At 40.4% G+C, this 22748-nt stretch overlaps 1 protein-coding gene across 1 annotated transcript in view; it reads left to right on the top strand.

Moving 5' to 3' along the window:
* ca (RCC1 and BTB domain containing protein claret) overlaps window positions 1-22748 on the top strand; it is a 73867-nt gene that overhangs the window by 21920 nt on the left and 29199 nt on the right. Inside the window, 5 exon segments of the mRNA XM_019056386.2 lie at window positions 9230-9374; window positions 10324-10579; window positions 12653-12816; window positions 15971-16126; window positions 16551-16837. Coding sequence (XP_018911931.2) covers window positions 9230-9374; window positions 10324-10579; window positions 12653-12816; window positions 15971-16126; window positions 16551-16837 — 1008 coding nt within the window.

Raw genomic sequence — 22748 nt, 5'->3', positions numbered from 1 at the left:
AGATAATGATAGAGTTTCTGAAGAGAATTTGAAAGAAAATAACAAGTATAATTGAAAATAGGTTCGTTGCTTGCAAGAGACGCAGCTAAACGGACAAAATCTCTGTTGGTAAAATAGCACGAAAATCACGTTGGGCACACTAAAAAAGTCTGGTATAGCTGTGGATTAGCGGCACATATAGCAAGAATTCAAATCATCATTTATTCTCATAGGAAAATCCCATTTCTTTATGTATGAGTTGTCTTCATGAGAGTGGAAATGAAAAATTTCATGGATGATATGAATTAATAGCATGATGTAATTTGTGTTCTAAAAATGTAACTGAATATTATTTCTCCTTATGAAATAATTGAGCTCAGTGTGAAGGAGTCAAACCTACCATTGTTATGACTGTACAATATTCATTTTCTCCCATCATCTTTGCGCATCAAGACTATTCCATTTAGAGTCACTGGCAACCAGCATTTGATCCGAGACTCCCATTGGCTGGCTGGAAGATTCTGTTCTATGAAATAAAGAAAAAAATACCCACTGTACTTTCGGATCACTATGTGTAGTTTGTCACAAGCTTTTTCAAATTTCCCGTGTCCATGGGCAGTTTCCTTTAGCTGCTATCACACTTAAGCAGTCCTGAACTCCTGACTGTACAGTCTAACACTGTGTAATTGCGCATAATGTGCTAAAATTTTGATCGATGCTCTTTTGGAGTCGTGGCAGCTGTTTTCCGAACCCTCGTTGTAGTGCTCAACCGCCACCCTGTGGAAGTATCGCTCCACCTCTGTTTTCGTGTCGTCACCGTTTGAGTGACACGGTGATGCGGTTTTTAATTGCAAAGGATGTAAAATCCATTGACATTCATCGTCAGTTAGAAGAGGTTTACGGAAATGAGGTTATGGACGTAAAATTGTGCGCAAACGGTGTCGAGAATTCACAACAGACCGCACCGAGATTCATGACGAAGAAAAAAGTGGCCGGCCGTCGACTTCTGACGAGACAATCACGCAGATTGAAGCAGCAATGCTTGAAGATCGAAGGGTGATGATCGAGGAGCTTGCTTATTTGGTTCCTGAAGTTTCTCCAGCCACTACTTACCGAATTTTGATGGAAAACTTCATTATCACGAAGTGTGCGCGAATGATGACGCAGGACCACAAACAGCGACGAATGCAGTCCTCGACCGAATTCCTGGGAAAATGCATCGTCCTGGATCATCCCCTCTATAGCCCAGATTTAGCCCCCAGTGACTTCCCCTTATTTCCAGCATTGAAGAAACCTTTTGGTGGACAACACTCGGAGGACGCTGACGACACGAAAAAAAAAGGGGCGCGATACTGCCGCCTCGTTTACGCCCTTTGCAATCAAGAACCGTATCACCGTGTCTTTCCGACGGCGCGGCGACGACACGAAAAGAGGTGGTGCGATACCTCCACGAGGTGGCGGTTGCGCACTACGACGATGGCTAGAATAACTGCTGCCACGACTCCTAAACAGCATCAATCGAAATGGTGATTATGTAGAAAAATAGCCCAGGATATTAACTTTTGAACCATGACATATTTTTTTTTTAAACGATTTGCTTTTATTTACTTGAAAAATATATGGAGACCTTACTTTTGAGATACCCCTCGTAAATTAAAACATGGGACTTCTATTAAGAAAAAATTCCAACATTCGTCTATAAACTTTAATCAATAGGATGTCAAAGAGTAAACAAACTCTACTTGGATCGCATTTAGCAAAAAGGAACCAGCGTAATTACGGTGTTGTCAAAATGTTGCTTCCTCATAATGATCTAATAAATCTCCCAGAATAGCAATAGTCCAGTCAATTTAGCTCTAAATAAGGGTCATCTGGGAAAATCCGTATATAGAAGGTTTTTTTGCGGAAACATGTTGCATTAGGCAACCAGAACAACATATCAAAAGTTTACCAAAATCGGCCGTCCGCTAAGGCCACCATCTTGAAAAAAGGGGGGGCGGGGGCCAAAATACGCCGCCGGCGACCGGTTTTTAGCTTTCATCTTGAAAAATATCGATGCTACGGAAAAATGTCACTGAACCTTTTAAAAAGATCATAAAATTTCCTATTAGAAACACTATACATTTATCAAGTTGCGACTTCTGGTTCGTGAGATATGGCGGTAGTTTCCTGCGGCTAGGAAAGTCAAATCTTGCGAGAAATCACGTTTTTTCAACAAAATCTGTAATTATCTTAAAAAACGGCGAGTCTGAGGCAAAAAAGTGTTCTCACCGGAATGAAAGAGCATGAAATTTCCATGCTAAAAATGCTTATGAATTCACTAGGGGGTCCGCCCCCGGAGCGCTATGCGGTCCGAACCAACGGCGGCTACTACGCGGTGAGGCTCAGCTTGGCCACGCCATGCATTGTTGCGGTCCAAGATGAAACGGCTTCACTTTTTTGGTAGATTTACCGCGAGGTTAAGTCATATTATCCATTTAAATATGTGCTAATTTCCTTTCATCGTGAACCCCCCCCCCCCTCCCCCCTAGGTCATGCATGTTGTATAGTTAACAAATGTTAACGGTCACGCTTGAAGATAATGTTATTATTTTATGCTTTCTTATTTAAATTAAATTTGTCGAACAACAAATCTTCTTTTTTCAAAGTAACGAAAAGGAAATGAATTAATAAAAAATATAGAAAGAGGGAGTTTAAATTCATCCTCTGCTTCCTCTTCGATGAGTGTTTCTGCTTGATTGCTGCATCCCAAGCCGGAACAATGTAGACAAATGTCACTGCATGGTAGACCAGCTCTCTTACAAGAGCAGCGGTTACTACAGCCTTTCGAACATGTACATGAGATGATTTGCAAATGTTCTTGGGGGGGGGGGGGGGGTCAGGCGGGTTGAGCATAGGCACAAGGAGAAGCCTGAGTTCCGAAGATTTCGACCCCTATTCTTTGGGATTCCGTTTTCTTCCTTTCCAGAGTTGAACTTGATTATATACACGTAAGAAGTGTTGTTTGCACGCATCTGAAGTTGGAGGCAACGTTTGCAGTTTCACCTCAGTTTTTTGCCTTGCCAAAGCACGATTAAAACATTGAAATCTGCATTTGTTCAAAGCAGTAACTGATTTTTCAGCACCATACAGCAAAAGAACGAGTTGCTCACCCGCTTGACAAAGCTCATCTTGAGTGCAGTCGGTTTCATCAAATTTCTCAGCAATACAAGAGACTTCGCCACATTTTTCCAACAGTTTAATAAATTTGCCTTTGCCCTTGCCACGAAATGCTGAAGTAGTATCACATCCACTGACGACATGGATAAACAGAATGCTCTTCTTCAAATTTACATTCGATGTTCGCAATTGATTTGAGCTAAAAATTTGGGCTGCATATTTGCCCTTACCTGGTTTGAGTAATAGGACGTCGCTTGATGCAGGCGTCAAAGCTATCATTAGAACAAGGAGGTCAATGTCTTCACCAACGATTAGAGTACCTATATTGAGAGAGTATGGCCACCGGTGTTACCACCTCTGATTGGCTCAGGCATCTTAGGCTGAATGGAGCCCTTAGGACCCAAAAATGGCGGACGCCATAAATTAATGTGATGCAAAATGACTCAAATTGTAGTTTTCTTTGCTTATCGTAACGAGAAATTTACCCAAATGCACTATTGCGATTCTTTACATATTTTTAAGGCTAATCTTGTGCAATCTTTGAGAAAAATTATCTTAGATGTAGTAAGGTTGGCAGCAAGTGCGGTTGGTGAAAACCGTCAAAAGTTGCCAATGACCCCCCTCCTATCCACATAAACCAAAACAAAGCACCGCCATTTTTGGGTCCTAAAAGTCTCTCCATGGGGCCCAGTGGCCATACTCTCTCAATATAGGTATTCTACCAACGATAACAACTTGTTTCTTCGTTCCTCTCGGCAGACTGAGAGCTTCATTTACGATGAGAGTATCCTTATCGTCCTCTGCTTGAGATACTTTAACTTGACTCCCTGTAGTAAAGTGTTTCGATAGCAAGCAAATCAAACGCGCCTCATTCTTTTCATTATAGATAGAAGCAAGCCCTGGGCCACGGATAGAGGAGTGTCCTCACACAAAATTAAGGCAGGGCATTTCTTAAAGATATCACGTTGTCACCTTTCAACGCTTTTTGTAAAATCTGTTGCGCTTTTTGTTCGTATCCATCAAAAACAATTGAACCTTCAAGACCATCATGCTTTTCAACACATAGGTATTAATAAACGATTCCACCGCTTAAGGTAATAAACGAAGAAATGCTTGTCTTATTCCTATTTCTATATTTTGTATTAATTCATTTCCTTTTAGTTACTTTGAAGAAAGAAGATTTGTTGTTTGACAAATTTAATTTGAATAAGAAAGCATAAAATAATAACATTATCTTCAAGCGTGACCGTTAACATTTGTTAACTATACAACATGCATGACCTAAGGGGGGAGGGGGGGGGGGGGGTTCACGATGAAAGGAAATTAGCACATATTTAAATGGATAATATGACTTAACCTCGCGGTAAATCTACCAAAAAAGTGAAGCCGTTTCATCTTGGACCGCAACAATGCATGGCGCGGCCAAGCCGAGCCTCACCGCGTAGTAGCCGCCGTTGGTTCGGACCGCATAGCGCTCCGGGGGCGGACCCCCTAGTGAATTCATAAGCATTTTTAGCATGGAAATTTCATGCTCTTTCATTCCGGTGAGAACACTTTTTTGCCTCAGACTCGCCGTTTTTAAGATAATTACAGATTTTGTTGAAAAAACGTGATTTCTCGCAAGATTTTACTTTCCTAGCCGCAGGAAACTACCGCCATATCTCACGAACCAGAAGTAGCAACTTGATAAATGTATAGTGTTTCTAATAGGAAATTTTATGATCTTTTTAAAAGGTTCAGTGACATTTTTCCGTAGCATCGATATTTCTCAAGGTAAAAGCTAAAAACCGGTCGCCGGCGGCGTATTTTGGCCCCCCGCCCCCTTTTCCAAGATGGCGGCCTTAGCGGACGGCCGATTTTGGTAAACTTTTGATTTGTTGTTCTGGTTGCCTAATGCAACATGTTTCCGCAAAAAAACGTATATATAGATTTTCCCAGAAAAATGCTAGATTGACTGGACTACAAGTAGTTTTTGCTTCCCACCAAAAAATTGTTAATTTTAAAGGATAATAATCGTGTAAAATTAAAAACTGTACAAGAAAATAGAAGTTGCACGATTTTGGAAACCCTGTAATTGTGCTGCTTCTTTTTTGCCAAATACGATCCCTTAATATCTTCATTGGCTCATTGTAGATATCAGAATAGCAAATAACTGTATTTAAGCTACCTGTGGGAAGTACGTACTTCCTCAAAACTGTAATTCTAAGCCATAATGCTGGTGCTGAGGAGCATGAGTTGAGTCATACTCCTCAACATCCTCAAACCTGACATAATAGCTGTACTTACAGGGTGTTTCAGACCACCCGTACCAGGCTTTCTTCTCGGTTATTTTAGGTTAGATGAAATCAAAGACTGCGGAGTCTACTTTGCATTGACTCCAAGGAATCCAAATTTCGTGGCCGCGGAGCACCCCACGGTTCCACTCGGGGGGGGGGGGGGGGGGGTTCTGTCAAAATAATTGTAAAAATATTCTATTAGTAAATAGTATTCAGATATGCAAGGGGATCAAACCTTGTGCCGATATTCATTATTTTAAGATCCTGCGCTTATGGACGACCCATTGCTTACGAATTCTAGGCATGATGTTTGTGCACGAAGATGCGACTTTCAGACATTGACCATGATCTGAGGACCAAAAAAACAATGCCCTTATTCAAAATCGCGGGTTCTCAGTGCTGAATTTTTACCCACCCTGACACCCATCCCCCCCTCACCTCCGTCCTTTTGGACGGGCACCGATCGCTAAGAATGCTGCTTCCTAATTTTTTTCTCAAACCGCAAAGTGGAAGTTCAAGGGTGGATGAATCACGTAGGAATCACAAGGGTGGATGTGTGAGATTTATGATGTTTAATATTATTTTCCTTAGAGAAGTCACGCGCGACTTCCAGCTGCCAAAGTCCCCTAACCTTCAAAAGTCCTGTAAGGAGTTGGCACTCCCTCATTTCCTCTAAGACCCCCTGTCGCCACTCTCTCACTGGGCGTTCTTTTTGTTTTCTCTCAGGAGGAACGCAATTAAACATCTTCCTGTGATTCATCTACCCTTGAACTTCCACTATGCGGTTTTAGAAAAAAATTAGGAAGCAGCATTCTTAGTGATCGGTGCCCGTCCAAAAGGACGGTGGTGAGGGGGGAGGGAAATGGGTGTCAGAGTGGGTAAAAATTCAGCACTGAGAACCTGCGATTTTGAAAAGTAGCATTGTTTTTTTGGTCCTCAGATCACGGTCAATGTTTGAAAGTTGCATCCTGGTGCACCAACATCATGCCTAGAATTCGTGAGAAATGGGTCGTCTATAATCCCAGGATCTTAAAATATTGAATATCGGCACAAGGTTTGATCCCTTGCATCTCGGAATACTGCAATTTAAGTCTTACATATTTATTCCATGTGCATTATCCGAAAAAATGGCTCAAATCCAAGAAAACACGGATTTTTATCGACTTTTACCGATGATGTGTGGCAACGTCGCGTTGCGGTGGGAGGCTCTATAGATAGGCTCTATAGAACAGACAGAAATACATATACATAATCACGAGTAATGTGGTCATAACGTATGCAAATTCAAGGTTAGCTGAAATTTGCTGAATGAGCTCGGTGAGGTACAGCCTCGGAATACTGAAATAGGTACTTTTTACGGTTTTTTGTGTTTTTAGGCGATAGAATATGGTGACATCGGCTTTTTGGGAGGCTTTGAATCCAAAAACTTTTTTAGAGGAAGGATTTGACCACCTACGTACATTTTCTGCCAAAGGAGTTCTATTCTGGTGTAAGATGAGTTGCCCTTTTTAAGCAGCTTTAAATAATGATGAAAAACTCTAAAAAAAAAAAAAAAATTAAACAATGAGCGCAAAGTTTGATATCAACGAAAATTGGCCAAAGTGACCCTCTTACATCCCTAATGAACATACTTGAAGGACTTTTTGCCCCTTTGATGGGATCAATATGAAACAGCGCGTCAAATACCGCGACATTTAAGTGAAGTGACGGTCGAGTAGTGTTTTGACTAGTAAATGCTAAGATCGCTGATTTTTGCGTTTTGAGAGTTAAGAACGAGGGATTTCTGAGCCTTGTGAGTCCAAACTGCTATTTTTAACTTAAAATATAGTATGAGAAGTCTCATTATCCACATTTGCGACTTTCTAACTAGATTGCATTTTCTAAAAAAAAATCTGCAAAATTGCTACGATCGCCAAGATGAGAAATCGGTAAAACCACCAAAGTGCCTTGCGGCATCCCTTAAACTTTAGCTGCGACCCTGAGATTTTTTTGTGATTTTTTTCTAAGCAGAGGGAAGCTTTTTGGCAAGGATCTCGATTAGATTTTGCAAATTTTTTTTTCACCGTCCAAAATGGGACACCCTTCTGTCCCTCACCTTCGGTGATCAATATATCGAACAGGAGTGGTCCGATTTTGGATATCCTAGTATCGATTTGGGGTAAAATCTACCACAGGTACTTTCTGAATTTAATAGAATGTTTTCGAAATTTTAACGGGAACCCTAACTCTTGACATCACTACTCCCCTTTTATTCTCCGTGATGGACCCGGGTGGCTTAAGAGCCACGAATTTTAGATTATTTGGAGTTAGTGCTGGGAAGAGTCGTTCACTTTTGGTATTCGTTACTGAGGAATTGATTCACTCCTAGTACTCGTCCAACATACTTGTTCATTAGGAATCAAAATCTAGAAACAGTTCCTATGAACTGCTGGATTCAAGGAACGAGACCCACCTTGAAATGAGGTTGGATAGGATTGTCGTTCATCTCCTGATTCGGAATCCGAACGGATAGTCATAACAATCATTATCAATTTCCAAAGATTCGGAATCGGTGACCTGTCTCGAGGGCATTAATATTTACTCATTCATGCATCAATTATTGGCAATGGTGCCGACTAACAATAACCCATGCAATTCAGATTCCTTTCGATTCATAAACGCAAGTCGTTCATGAATCGAAAAGAATTGAAATCTTATGGATACCAACCTAAAACGGTACTATCTTCAACTCTCATCAACGGAGCAGTCAAAGATTGTTCAGTGTTCGGTTGGCATCCATGCGATTCCGATTTTTTCGATTCATGAACGACTAAAATGAACGACTTGCGTCTAGTTACCGCAGTAGTGCCAGACGCGAATCGATTCCTGATGAACTGGTTCATTTTGGTGTGAATAGTCTAGGATACTCGTCCCTTTCGATTACCTTTTCATTTGAACGATTCGATTCATGAACGACCCAGCACTACTTGGAGTCAATTCCATATAGATGCTTGATTCCCTGGGGTCGATTCTTTGTTAGATCCAGCAGTCTCTGACTTCATCCAACCTAAAAATAACCGAGATTACGTAGCATGCTGTCAACGATTACGGTGTCAAAAAACAGATTTTCTAAGGTTTTGTTGATACCATGATCATCCAAAAATAAAAAATTCTGACTCTTATGAAATATGATCACGGTGTCAACGATCTTGACGTCAACGAATCTTAAAACTTCCCTCCGTATTTCAAGACTCAAGACTCAAATTTCAAGTCTTGTTTTTCGTGTGTTATTTACTCTAACCTACCTAACCTAACCTGACCTAGCCTAACCTAACTTAACCTAACTTAACCTAACCTAACCTAACCTAACCTTACCCAACTTACCGTACAAGACATAACCCACTTTCACAGAACTTAACTTTCCCCGACCTTACCTACCTAACTTTAACTTTACCTACCTAATCTAACCACACATGTCCTGACCTAAACTAACCTAATCGAACTATACGTGACCCAAACCTCTCCTGTACAATTAATTTTTTAATTTTACTCATAAGGAAGATATTTTTCTGTTTATTGACCCCGTGATCGTTGACACCATCCTCAGAGTCCATTTTTACGTTTTACTGCCTGAGCATGACGTCAACAATTGTTGACCCCATGATTAGATTTTGGGTTTGTTAACACCATGATCGTTGACACTATGCAAGGTTACCGTAATAAAGGAGAAATTAAGCCTGGTACGTGTGATCTGAAACACCCTGTACAATACCCTCACTCCTCCAATAGGTTCTTTGATGATCGTCAAATCCTTTTTCCGTCCATACTGTTCTTAGAAATTTTGCTGTAATTGGTGGGAAATCTGGCAAAATTCAGCTTCGCGACCTTAGTAATGGACATCTCGTGGGTCAGACTTCTGTCTCAGGAGACATCAGTTCTGTTGCCGTTTTTGCTGAAGACATCAATGTGATCTCTGTTTTAGTAAGTTTCCTATTTCCTGTTTTGTATTTAAGCTAGCACCCTCCCCAACACACACACGCACACACCCTCACGCACACACGCACACACCCTCGCACACACACAGTTATGTTTCACAACAGAAGTGGGGTACCTTGCGTAAAAAGGCCTATTTAACCCATTCTAACCTAACCAAACCTTACTTAACTCATCCTTAGGCCTTCCTAACCTAACCTAACCTAACCTAACCTAACCTAACCTAACCTACCTACCTACCTAACCTAACCTAACTTAACCTAACCTAACCTGGCCGCCCCGGGGGCCCTCAGGGGTTTTCGGTGTTTTTTGGGGGGTTTTTGGGATACTTTCCAGAAGTGGGGCACGGCCCATAAGTGAGGCAGCCTCAGTTCTGTTGGGTATTTTCATGGTCTGCCCCAGTTCTGAGGCACACTCCACAGTCTCGGCCCCACTTCTGATGTAAGACGCGCGCACCCTCGCACGCGCACACACACACCGACCCACCAACACACGCACACGCGCATCCTTCAATCCCGTCCCTCCATCCTCTCATTAGACCCCCATCTTCGCTGAAGAGGGATCCAATCTAGAATCTTCTTCGCCAACCTATCTCCTGCCATTCTTTGAACATGACCAGACCATATAAGTTCTTTCGACATGATGTCATGCATGGTAATCTGTTGGGCATCCGCCATGATCTCTCATTCAGTCTCATTCCTGATGCGATATCCTCTGGAGATATCAGCCCATCTATGCACAGAGTCCATCTTTGTTGTCCCTAAAACCTCCCGGGTTGGCTGTTTCATCAGCCATACTTCATCTCTGTAGGTTACTATACTCTTGACAATTGCATTTCATGAATTTTGTGGTGCTGGTGAAAAACATTCAAAATTTCAAATTGCGTTTGTCTTGAAAGCCATGACAATATTAATTTGGTTGAGTTCTTCCTTTCAAGGTAACAAATGAGCAAAATGAACAATGGAAATTGGTTTTGGAGAGTCAAGATTATGTGAACACCACTCATTGGTGGAATGGAGGCATCTCTTCAAAGAATCTGATTGAAGACCAATTTGCGCAAAGGCCTGTATTTCCATCAGCAAGAGTGCGATTACAAGGACTCAAGCAGCTATCTGTAGAAACAATGGCTAGCATCAGACAGAAAATTTCAGAGAATAAAAGTAGGAGTGTTGCCAATAGCTTGCGGCGGAAAGGTAATGGATCCACCCCTTTTTTTGAAAATTCTTCCAAACCCATGTATGCATTAAAGCTGTTTTTTTTAAACACTTGTATCAAGACAAGACCAGAATTTTGTAGTAACTTCTAGTATTCTTTCACCAATAATATCCAGTGTTTTTTATCCTGCGATTTTCTGCTGATGCTTCACCAAAAAAGAAAAATTATGCACGTCTTTTTGCCAACATGGAAGTGCTGAGCATTATTCAGTTCATGCCTCTATTAATCATCACCAGAGACTCATGCCCCCTGGCGGCTATGCTATCCAACCCCCAAAGGGCGCGTTGCGCCCCGCAAGGTCTACTTAGAGGGTCCTTTTGACCTAATCTAAATAGAGCGGTATTATCCAGGGACCATCTCCTAGTAGTAGCCACAAAAACTATAAAAATCGGCTCAGCTCAACTTCAGAACGAACTGTGTTAAAACAATGAACATTTACATTGTCTAAATGAGAGAATTCACAACTTTATCATCTAGGTTAGACCTTAGTAATAAGCAAGGCAAGGTTCTATTAGAAAGGTCCCTACTGCCAAGGTAAGTGAAACGAAAGTATGCTCTCCCCCTATTCAAGCACTTGAAATTGACAAAACGCCCTGTTTTGTTTGTTTCGTTTCAGTCTTGGCAGGAAATCTGAAACCTGGGGGAGATTGGACCAATGAGCAGTCAAGTGCAAAAATGCCGATTTTCATACTCAACTGTTATTGGTCCAATGTCCCTCTGGCTGGGACCACTGGGCCCGTTGCAAACTTCTATTAGAGCAAAAATAAGAGTTGTTTCTATCAATAAATGCATCAAAAATCACGATGAGCGCATTGGCAAAGTATAAAATGCACTCCTAACTTCAAAATCTACTTCAGAAATTTGCGTATTTTTAAGCACAGGTGAACATTTCGTTAGAAGTGTCGTTCTATCCAGCCCCTACGCACCTGGATAATACAAGATATTCCACATTGCCGATACCAATTACCCAAAACACATGTGCCTGGACGAGATTCTAACCATTTGTTAACAACCCAGTGTGTTTACATTCACGATTTCCTCGCGTTGATAGAGATCCGCCTTGGTTGACACTGTGCTCCCGATTGGGATCACATGCGGAAGCGTCAGCTGTGTTAGGTATTGCTGTTGCAAAAGGGTTGAATGGAACAACTCCTCTAACGAAATGTTCACCTGTGCCGCAGTATCATTTTCGAAGGGGGCAGTTAAAAAACGCAAAATTCCTACGCAGACTGTGAAGTTAGGAGTGCATTTCAGAATTTGCCAATGCGCTCATAGTGATTTTTGAGACATTCACTGATGGGAAGGACTCGTATTTTTGCTCCCGCAAAAGTTTGCATTAGGCCCAATTGACCAATATGCATCGAATATAAAAGTCAGCATTTTATTGTGAGCTTCCTGCCAAGCCTGAAAGAAATCAAATGGAACAGAGCGTTTTGTCGCTCTTGGGTGGTCCGTAGCAAAGGAGCATACCCTCGTTTCACTTACCTTGCCCTACTGCTACTCCTGGCTGTCCGTTTTAGAATGGATTTACATTGGGTAACGTAGAAACAGACCAAGCTTCAACATCCCTCGTTTAGTTCAATTTTCTGCCAAATTCAAAAGTCCCGCCATTTTTCGTCGGCGGGTGTTTCAAATTTTTCATTCTATTCTGTTCCTCACCTTGCTTAAATTCCCAACCTACCTGATTAAAACCAACCTGTGTCATATTTCCAAAATTTGAATAAAGCGGGCTCATCTAGGGACTGAAACCAGTGGATAGCTGCAAACGTCTTGGAAATCGGTCCAGTAAAACGCTAGAATGACAATTTCTTTGTTTAAGTGGGAGAATTTTCCACTTAACTATGTAGTATACAAAAATCTGGGCCATATAAACGGGCTCATTTAAATACTATCACATGTTGATTGCTGCAAAAGTCATGAGAGTCGGCTCAGTAGAACGCTAGAATTAACTGTTACCAGAAATAAAAATAAGGAATTCTGAGAGCTTATAGTATCAAGTGGATGTTTCCAATCCTTAAATGTAATATTTTTGAAATGATCTGACTTTGCAGATAGCAGTAGTAGTAGTTCCAGTGATGACTTTGCTGTGAAATTCAGGTCAGTTCCATCAAAAATAGAAAATGAAGTTTGGTATGTGTCCCCGGGCTACAGTCGTAGTCAGCTCATCAGTGAACCTGTCTACCATATCTACAACATACCAGGAAATTTTTTCAAGGTATGAAGACATGAAATTTTAATTGGTGTTACCCTAGTGTTTCGCCGCCCATCATGAAAAATTAACAATTTTTTCCTCCTTTTTTTAATTCTTTTGGATATCGTCTAAATTTTTTTTTAAAGAAACTAGAAAAATGAGATTTCATTTCCATTGCAGTGTGGTATCGTAAAATTATTAAGATGCTTCCTTTCTGAAAGAACTCAATTGATCTACCCTCCATGTAATGTTGATGTGAAAACAGTGGCGTAGAGAGTAATTTATGAGAACTGTTATTTTGTATTTACTGGTGAGATACTGGCAATAATGCCCTCAGTAAAGATAAAATATTCTTTCTCTTGCCACCACTTTAGCCTTAAAATTTTCCTATTTTCCTCACTCAGTTTTAAACTTACCTTTGTTCGTTAAATCCTGTAACCTGCATGAATGAGTTACATGAAATCTCTCAAGAAAATGAAAGACATCTTCCTTTCGCAGCATTATCTATTGTTGATTATTTCATGAACACAAATGAGGAAATTTCCAAAAAAAATTCATCATCATCTTGACACAAAATTCCCATTGAAACTTAAAACACAAAAACGATTGGTTCAGAGAATTTCTAAATGCTCAATTGTTGTTGAACGTTAGACAGAAATTCGAAAGCTCCCCCCTATGGTTTGAACTGACAAGGAGGAGGACCCCAGTCTAGTGTCTGCCTCAGATTTTTATTCAATTTTAGGGGAGGGTAGTCCTGAGGGAACTACTACACAGTGCAACCTTACCCACTACTAGACCTTAGGAAAGCCATTGTGATTGTTTTAAAATTGCAAATTTAAAAATTGCTACAGCAAACAATTTGCAAAAATTTGCTAAAATTTTTAAATCAGCTAAAATTTGCTAAAGCAAGCGAATAATTCTCGCTCACAAACCAAGTAGTATGCCTGTCATTATTGTGCAGGGACCGTAGAGAGGACCACATTGCTCTCCAGTAATCAGAATTGCCATCCATATCGAGTTTTTTAGGTTATTACATTAATTTCTTAAAAAGTTAGCACTAGAGCTGATAGAAGAAACGGTGAAAATGAAGGTAAAAATCTGCCTTCAAAGTGGGATCTGGTCCCATTGCTGTGAAAATGCACTCTGATCACAGGTGAGCAATGCAGTGCACTCAGTCACTGCTCCACAACGATAACAGAGGAGACAGAATACATACTTGATTTCTGAGCATGAACCATTTGATTGCTCAAAATTTGCAATTTTTACAAGTCACTGTGGCTTTCCTAAGGGTCAGTAGAAGGAACGGTCGTACCATTCGTTTTAGTTCTCTAGGGAGTACGTTCCCCTCAAAATTTAATCAAAATCGGAGGCTGACGCTAGGGGCGTCTGCCTAGTGAGCCCGATGACTCAAATTCAAATTTACTTTTTTCACTACATTAGCTTTGGTTCTGGCTTGGCGTAAGTCAATAACAATAATTTATACAGGGTGATCCAAAAGTCCCTTCCACCCCCTCTAACTTTTTACCTAATTGAGGTAGAGATTTGAAACTTGGGGATTGTTTCTAGATCAAAGGGAGCTACTTTTTGGCTCCCTAAAATGTTCAAGGGGCTTCCTTCGGGAGGGGGGTGCAACGGACCACACATTTTTTTTTCAAATGGGAAGACCCATTTTGTGGTAGCTCCTCCGAAAGAGCATTAAAAAAGAAAAACTTTTCGCGAAAACCCGAAGTCAATATCTCAAACCGTTTCAAAATGGCCGAAAATTGGCACCTCGGTTTTTGTAGATGAATTTGCCTGAAACTCAGTATATCAGGGTATTTTAAAACGAGAAAAACGAATTTAATGTTAGGTTTCTTAGAAAACCAAAATTTCCAACATGGCGGCTGCTTGAAGTTCAAAATGGCAAAAAACGGTCTTTTTAGATATCCAACTTCAAATTTGTTATTCTAATGCCAAAACAGACCGAGATGGCAATTTCAGACCATTTTGGAAATTTAGGTTTTTTTTTAAAAATTTAACAAGTAATTTGTTTTTTCCATTTCAAAATACCCGTAGTAACCGATTTTTGCGCAAGTCCATTGACGAACAACCAGTGTCAATTATTGTTGAACTCCGGTGGAATGTGTAATTTCACCATTAACAATGAGATCTGTTTCTGGTTTAGGGAAGTTTATGTTTGCCAAGGTCTAGCTCCATCGAAAGCATGTAGGTAGGACGTGGAGTTACTCCTTAGTCGGTCCTTCTCCATGCATCTGATGTGACAACTTCTAATAAATCAGTGTCTATTAAAAATGTCTATTCTATGCCATATCATTTATCCCGAATAATGAATTACAACAATCAAAGATTATTGGCCATTTTGAACTTTAACCGGCCGCCATTTTGAAACTGTTTGAGATAATAACTTTGAGTTGGTGCACAAAGTTTTCTTATTTATGTCCTTTTGAACGAGCTGTCACAAAGGGGGTCTTCCCATTTGAAAAAAAAAGTTGGGGGCCCCCAGAAAATTTTAGGGGGGCCAAAAAGTAACTCCCTTTAACTCAGGAACATCCTCCAAGTTTCAAATCCTTACCCTAATTAGGTAAAAAGTTAGAAAGGGTGGAAGTGACTTTTGGATCACCCTGTTTAATATAATAACACTAGAAATAATATAAAACAACAACAACAACAATAGAGACTTTTGAATTAGTTAATGTAAACAGGTTGGAGATCAAATTCGTGGGGAAATGGTTTCTTACATAAATTCTCATGTAGAATATCGAGGGGATTCCAATAGGGCCTTATTCAGAATTTTATTGAATTTTCTGGGGCTCTCATTTTTCAGGTCAAGTCAAAGCGACCCGGAGAGATTGTTTAGCAGGCTCAGAGATATGCCTCCTAAGGCTGGCTTGCCTTTTTTTCTGTGGTTTTGACTGCTCGGTGGAAACTGTGTCTAGTATTACATATAACTATGCCCTGGATTCATATCCTCTCTTGGCTCAAGTATCCAAGTCTCAAGGCTGCTTTTATTACTTCTTAGATATATGCATTTGTATCTGTCAAAACTCTCAGCTTTTTAAACAACTCTCTAGATGAGTAATTTCAGGGTTTTCTGTCAATGATGCGCAAAGCCCTGTTTTGTAATAGCACCTTGAACTCAAAGCTAATTTTCTAATGCGATCTTTTGTGCTCTATCCAGATAAAAAAACCAAAGCACAGCTACAAATTACCCCCTGAGGATATGACGTCTGTTGGACTGAGTATTTATACAGACTTTTTTCTATTCATCGCTAACACCTCAGCAACACAAATAAATATTCTGTCCACCAAGCTTTTGGAAAGTGATCGATCTCAAGTAAGTGTAATTCAATTTTGCCCTCTTAATTTGGAGCAACTTTACTAAGAAGGGATACTCAGTAATAGAATACTGAAAGGAGCAAATTTGTAAAAATGCTTTGTTGTTGGGAAATTTAATGGTAATCTATTTACTGACTTGGTTAAAATAAGTGCAATGAAAAGAGCAGAGGAGTGGCATGAGTTTTTGATTTGTTTAAAAAAATCCGGTAAAATTATGTAATGTTTTATTCCTTCTAAGGAGTCAACAAGAAAAAATTAACGTTTTTCGCGGATATCCTCTTAATATGTAATATGTATGATTTTAGAACTTTCCAAGGAGTACAGCACATTACCTGATGGTAATTTTCTGCTTGTCTGAACAGAAAGTAATGTCATCTCATCTCATTCAACAAATTTTAAACTATACATATTATTTGTTCTAGGAGTACAACCTACAGAGTTTTGTCCAAAAAGTTCAACTAGAGGATGACGAACGCATCCAGGCATTGTATCGGATGTCATGTTTTAATTGCGTAGAAAAGAAACGACCTTTCAGCCCTGTTATTTTTACCAAATCGTTGCCCATCTCAACAAAAGACTTTTTACCAAGCATTAATCTTTCATCATCCAACCAAACCAGTGACACTACTAGCAATCCTGTAATCACCCCAGCTGCCTTTGAGACTTGCTTAATAATATCAAATAAATCTGTCTACATTTTAAATCTCAAGTAAGTAAATGTGTAGTGTAAACTACCAAAAACCTTCCAAAATATTTGATGTGTTACACCTTCAGCAAAAACATTCCCTTTCACCCCTCCAAGAAGGTTGATAAAACTAACTATAAGATAGGCAAAAACCTCTCTCAAATTCTCAGGGTCCACCAAGACCAAATATGTCCAAATCCTTTCTGTATGGTTCAACAAAAAAATAAGAAAAAAATTAGATAATCTCTAAACAATCGGCAATTTTAAAAAAAAAATCGAAAAACCGATTTTGTGGTTCATAAATATGTAGGTACCTAAATCTCTCGAATGACCCTGAAATCACAAAATCGGTCGAGAATATCTAATGAATTTTCCCCTTCAATCATGAGTTCCGCAACAAGCACGACTCGCTCGGCCGTTTCGATACACGAGCCGCACGAAACTGATTTCTTCTTACCTACTGATTGTGAGGAAAGTGGGAGAATTTATTTTTTCCATCTTATATACGGGATGCAACAAGTGTGACTCTTGAATTTGCAGAAATCCTTTTATCAAGGAGATCGCGAGAGCCTATACCGCATTCAGTTCCAAAAGGGATTACTCCAGAATTTCTTGCATTTTAATACTTAATTTAAACGATTCGTTTGTTCTTCTCTCCTCCTTCTCTGTCCATTGACAGAGGTACAAAATTTTTCGGACTCACTGACGCGACCGGTTCAATGCTCTCAGTGAATCGGTGCCTTGTTATCCCTGATGTTGCCTTCAGTTTTACCAGTTGACCCATATTACCGCAACTAGGTACATGTCAAACTCTTTCAATTAACTTTGCTGCGTCAAAATCATGGATATCGTTTTTATAGTAAGCTTACCATATGATTTGGATGCTGAGTAGGCTAAAAGTTTTCGTTAATTTTTCCTTTTTTACATCTTAACGGCATGTGTCCCATTGAACACAGGGGGTTATTTAACAAATTTAAATTAAGTCTCGATATAATGAAACTCACACCCATGCTGTGATGTCGGTGTTATTCTCTGAAATTTTTATTTTTTTATCTTAGTAATCCACACTTGTTTACGAGCGATGAATCGTTTAAATTTAGTATTGAACTGCGTGGAATTTTGGAGTAATCCCTTTCGGAAATGAACGCTGTATACAGACAGGGTTATTCAAAAGTTACGCACCACTGGCCATAACTTTAGCTCTAATTATGATATCGATTTGCGGTTTGTGGCTTCCTTCCTCATTTTGAGGGGGAAACTTTTTGAGGTACTTTCCAGCTCTTACTTTTCAGTTTCCTTTTCCAGGTAGGGGGGCGGGGGGCAACTCGAAAATTTCAAATGGCAACCCCCATCATGTGATACATCGTTAGAAAGAGCATGAAAAAAGAACATTTTTGGCGCAAACCAGAAGTCAATCTGACCCCCCTATTAAAAGTTAGGGGGGTCCGAAGGTTATTTAGGGGGTCCGTACCTTCATTTTTTATAGTAGCTTCGGCGGCTCTTGTACATACCGTTTTTCTTTTCAAAGAGTCCTCAAATACTCCAAGTCTAATACAGGAGTCTTCATATTGCCCCCGGCCACCACAGCTCCCCCGTAGGGGGGGGGGGGGGGGGGGTGGGCCTGTTACAATGAAACATTGCATTAAAATACGAAAAGTCACAGAAGAGCTTCAAACTTGGCATCAAGTCCGAGTGGAACTTCTTGCCAATGTTAACGCAAACGCAGCCTGCGACTTGAAAGTGAGTTTTCAAAACTCTTAGGCCCCTGCCCCCCTCATTTTTGGTTGCAGTGCGGGTAAAAACCGGGAAATTCACTACAAATAATGCCTGAAACTATTGTCCAACTTGAGGAGGACCCTTGAAACGTTGCGATCAGTCGGAGCATTGAAAAACAGGGACTGCCACCCCCTTCAAGTACGGAAACATCCAAAACACCCCCGCTGCCCCCCTCATTTTTGGTTGCAGAGCGGGTAAAAGCCGGGAAATTCACTAAAAATAATGCCCGAAACTACTGTCCAACTCGAGGAGGACCCTTGAAACGTTGCAACCACTCGGAGCATTGAAATACAGGGGTTTTCCCCGGTTTTTAATCGCTCCGCTCCGCTCACTTTGAGGATGGAAACATCCATAAAACCCTTCGCTGCCCCCCTCATTTTTTGGTGCGGAGCAGTTAAAAACCGGGGAAAAACCCTGTATTTCAATGCTCCGACTGGTCGCAACGTTTCAAGGGTCCTTGTCAAGTTAGACAGTAGTTTCGGGCATCATTTCTGGCGAATTTCCCGGTTCTTACCAGCTCCGCAACGAAAAATGAGGGGGGCAGCGGGGGTTTTATGGATGTTTCCATCCTTGAAGTGCGCGGCAGTTCCTGTTTTTCAATGCTCCGACTGGCTGCAACGTTTCAAGGGTCCTCCTCAAGTTGGACAGTAGTTTCGGGCATTATTTTTAGTGAATTTCCCGGCTTTTACCCGCTCTGCAACCAAAAATGAGGGGGGCAGCGGGGGTGTTTTGGATGTTTCCGTACTTGAAGGGGGTGGCAGTCCCTGTTTTTCAATGCTCCGACTGATCGCAACGTTTCAAGGGTCCTCCTCAAGTTGGACAATAGTTTCAGGCATTATTTGTAGTGAATTTCCCGGTTTTTACCCGCACTGCAACCAAAAATGAGGGGGGCAGGGGCCTAAGAGTTTTGAAAACTCACTTTCAAGTCGCAGGCTGCGTTTGCGTTAACATTGGCAAGAAGTTCCACTCGGACTTGATGCCAAGTTTGAAGCTCTTCTGTGACTTTTCGTATTTTAATGCAATGTTTCATTGTAACAGGCCCACCCCCCCCCCCCCCTACGGGGGAGCTGTGGTGGCCCGGGGGCAATATGAAGACTCCTGTATTAGACTTGGAGTATTTGAGGACTCTTTGAAAAGAGAAACGGTATGTCCAAGAGCCGCCGAAGCTACTATAAAAAATGAAGGTACGGACCCCCTAAATAACCTTCGGACCCCCCTAACTTTTGATAGGGGGGTCAGATTGACTTCTGGTTTGCGCCAAAAATTTTCTTTTTTCATGTTCTTTCTAACGATGTATCACATGATGGGGGTTGCCATTTGAAATTTTCGAGTTGCCCCCCGCCCCCCTACCTGGGAAAGGAAACTGAAAAGTAAGAGCTGGAAAGTACCTCAAAAAGTTTCCCCCTCGAAATGAGGAAGGAAGCCACAAACTGCAAATCGATATCATAATTAGAACTAAAGTTATGGCCAGTGGTGCGTAACTTTTGAATAACCCTGTATGTTCAGTGGGGGACTGATTTTTATTTCATTTTTTCATTGCAACTGCTGCAACGTTTTTCTCGCTCAACGCGAGGGGCCGCGCGGCTGCGTGTGCTTCTCCCCTCACTCCGTCCGAAGCGTTGAAACCGGCTGAAGCAGCGTTGAAACCGGCTGAAGCGGCGTGGAAACCGGCTGAAGCGCTGTGCTCGCGCGTTGCGCCGTGAAATGGCTCACCGTTTTCCGCGGTATTTTAGCATTTTCTTTTCTTCACTTTTCTTTTATTTTTTTGGGGCCCTTGCCCGAACAGTATAGGCTCTCACGATCTTCTTAATAAAAGGGTTTCTGCAAACGCAAGAGTCACGCTTGTTGCATCCTGTATATATGGAGGAAAAAGTAAATTCTCCAACTCTCCTCACAATCAGTAGGTAAGAAAAAATCAGTTTCGTGCGGCTCGCGTATGGAAAAAAGGCCGAGTGAGTCGTGCTTGTTGCGGAACTCATAGTTGAAGGGGAAAATTCATTAGTTATTCTCGAACGATTTTGTGATTTCAAGGTCATTCGAGAGATTTAGGTACCTACATACTTATGAACCACAAAATCGGTTTTTCGATTTTTTTTTTCTTTTTTAAATTTCTGATTGTTAAGAGATTATCTAATTTTGTTCTTATTTTTTTTTTTAACCAGAGAGTAAGTTTTAGGACATATGTGGTCTTGGTGGACATTGAGAGTTTGAGAGAGGTTTTTGTCCATCTTAAAGTTAGTTTTATCAACCTTCTTGGAGGGATGAAGGGGAATTTTTTTGCTGAAGATGTAACACATCAATTTCCTCGACCGGATTTTTTACCTGAAAATATTTTGGAGGGTTTTTGGTAGTTTAAATCAGCTCGTTTTTGGTGTGGCTGTAAAATATTATGTAGGCAATCCTGAATGAATGGAAAGTAAACAAGTTGTTACATCTGCCAAAGCACCTACACATTCAGCGAAAATTTTAATAGCACCCACTGACTAGTGGTCAGTCTGGAAATAGGTGGTTGAATGTTGCGGAGCTATACCTTAGGTTGTCAAATGCATCTGTACCTATTGGAAAGGCTCATAGGAAAAACGTGACAGGGGAGGTGGAGGGGATGAAAAGTTATCAAGTTGTCGCATTGCACTAATTAGGTAAATTGAATTTTCAAGTATGATTTAGAATTCATACAATTTTCCACCAAAAGTAGGTACATCGACCGTTTGATCCTCAGATTCTCAGATTTTTTGTGGTTTTCCCAAGGGCTATGTGACTGAACATTAGATACCAATATTGAAGGATGAACTAACTGTGGGATACTCCCAAGGGAGCTTCCAAGAGGCTCAATATTTACAAGGGTAAAGTGGGGTGAATCGTGGTTATTGAGTGTTACCCACGCATATGTACGTACTATTAAATTTCCAAGATTTAATATTAAGTCCTACGTTAAACTTGAGTGATTCAGGTACCTGATATTCGACTATAGTTCAACCTCAAAATACAGTTACGGATCTGAGGAAATTAATTGAAAAAGATTTTAACTTACTGTTATAGGCATTGCACTGTAAGCTTACTCCAAGAGGTAAAATAATTTTGCTCATTTGTTTCAACTACCTACATCGTCCCTCTCAAATGCACCAATATTTGTATTAATGCTAGCGGCAAGTTCTTCGATACTGAATTTCATCACTCAGCAACCTTTCAGATGATAATGAAAATTGATGAGATCGTTGCTTTAAGTCATAGGTACTCTGTATGGAATGATGAGTTATTCATGAACCAACAGTGAATGAAGGAATCTAGCACAAATGTTACCAAAATTGGTCTACCTGGTGTGGCATGACTTTAAACTAGCTATTTTGATGACGTTTGGGATTATTATTTTTTAGAGCATCCAAGCATCCAAACTTTTTTCCTACAGACTTTACATTATACTCTAAGGAGCATTGTAAAGAAAAAGTTGTCGATGAATGCAATGACATGAGAAATATGTTCATCTCCGCTGAGCACTTAATTTCTCATTGAAAATTGGGCAATAGGGCTCTATTTCAGCACCTCTGTAGCAAGTACAATCTTAAATCACATTTACCTTGAGACTATACTCTAAGATCAGTTAATCCTTACAATGCCTTTATGATCCACATAACTTATTTTTCAAGAGCTCAAATTTTTTATTCTATGCTTTACGGAAGGTCTCTCAAAGATACCAATCCCTGAAAAGTGATACAACTGACTTACTCATCGCATGTTTTCTCAATTAATAAGTAAGTAAAGAGCTATATGCATCTCTCATAAGAATTGGGCCCAGAACGGAATCTTGTCATACCTTCACCTTTTGTAAAGGAAGGTTAGAGAAGTTATAAAATGGCGGACTTTTTGATCCAGCACCCCGGGGCGGGGGGGATCAAAGAAAAATCAACTTTTAGCCATAACTTTTGAATGGTTGTTGATATCGAATTGAACTTTTTTTAAATGAAAGAACATAAAAAGACCTTTCTATCGAGTGTAAGAAATTGACAATCGATTAATTTTTGACAAAATTATGGCTCATCGAATTTTTTTAAAAACTTTAATTTTGGATTTTTCAATTTTTCGACGTGAGGAGTTACACAAACCGTTATTAATATGTGTGCAGAAGATAGTCCTTGTTTTTTTCTTTAAAATGAGCTAAATG

Source organism: Bemisia tabaci, chromosome 1, assembly GCF_918797505.1.
Source record: "Bemisia tabaci chromosome 1, PGI_BMITA_v3".
In the NCBI taxonomy this organism is placed as follows: Eukaryota; Metazoa; Arthropoda; class Insecta; order Hemiptera; family Aleyrodidae; genus Bemisia; species Bemisia tabaci.
This window is presented reverse-complemented; position numbering and strand designations above follow the sequence as displayed.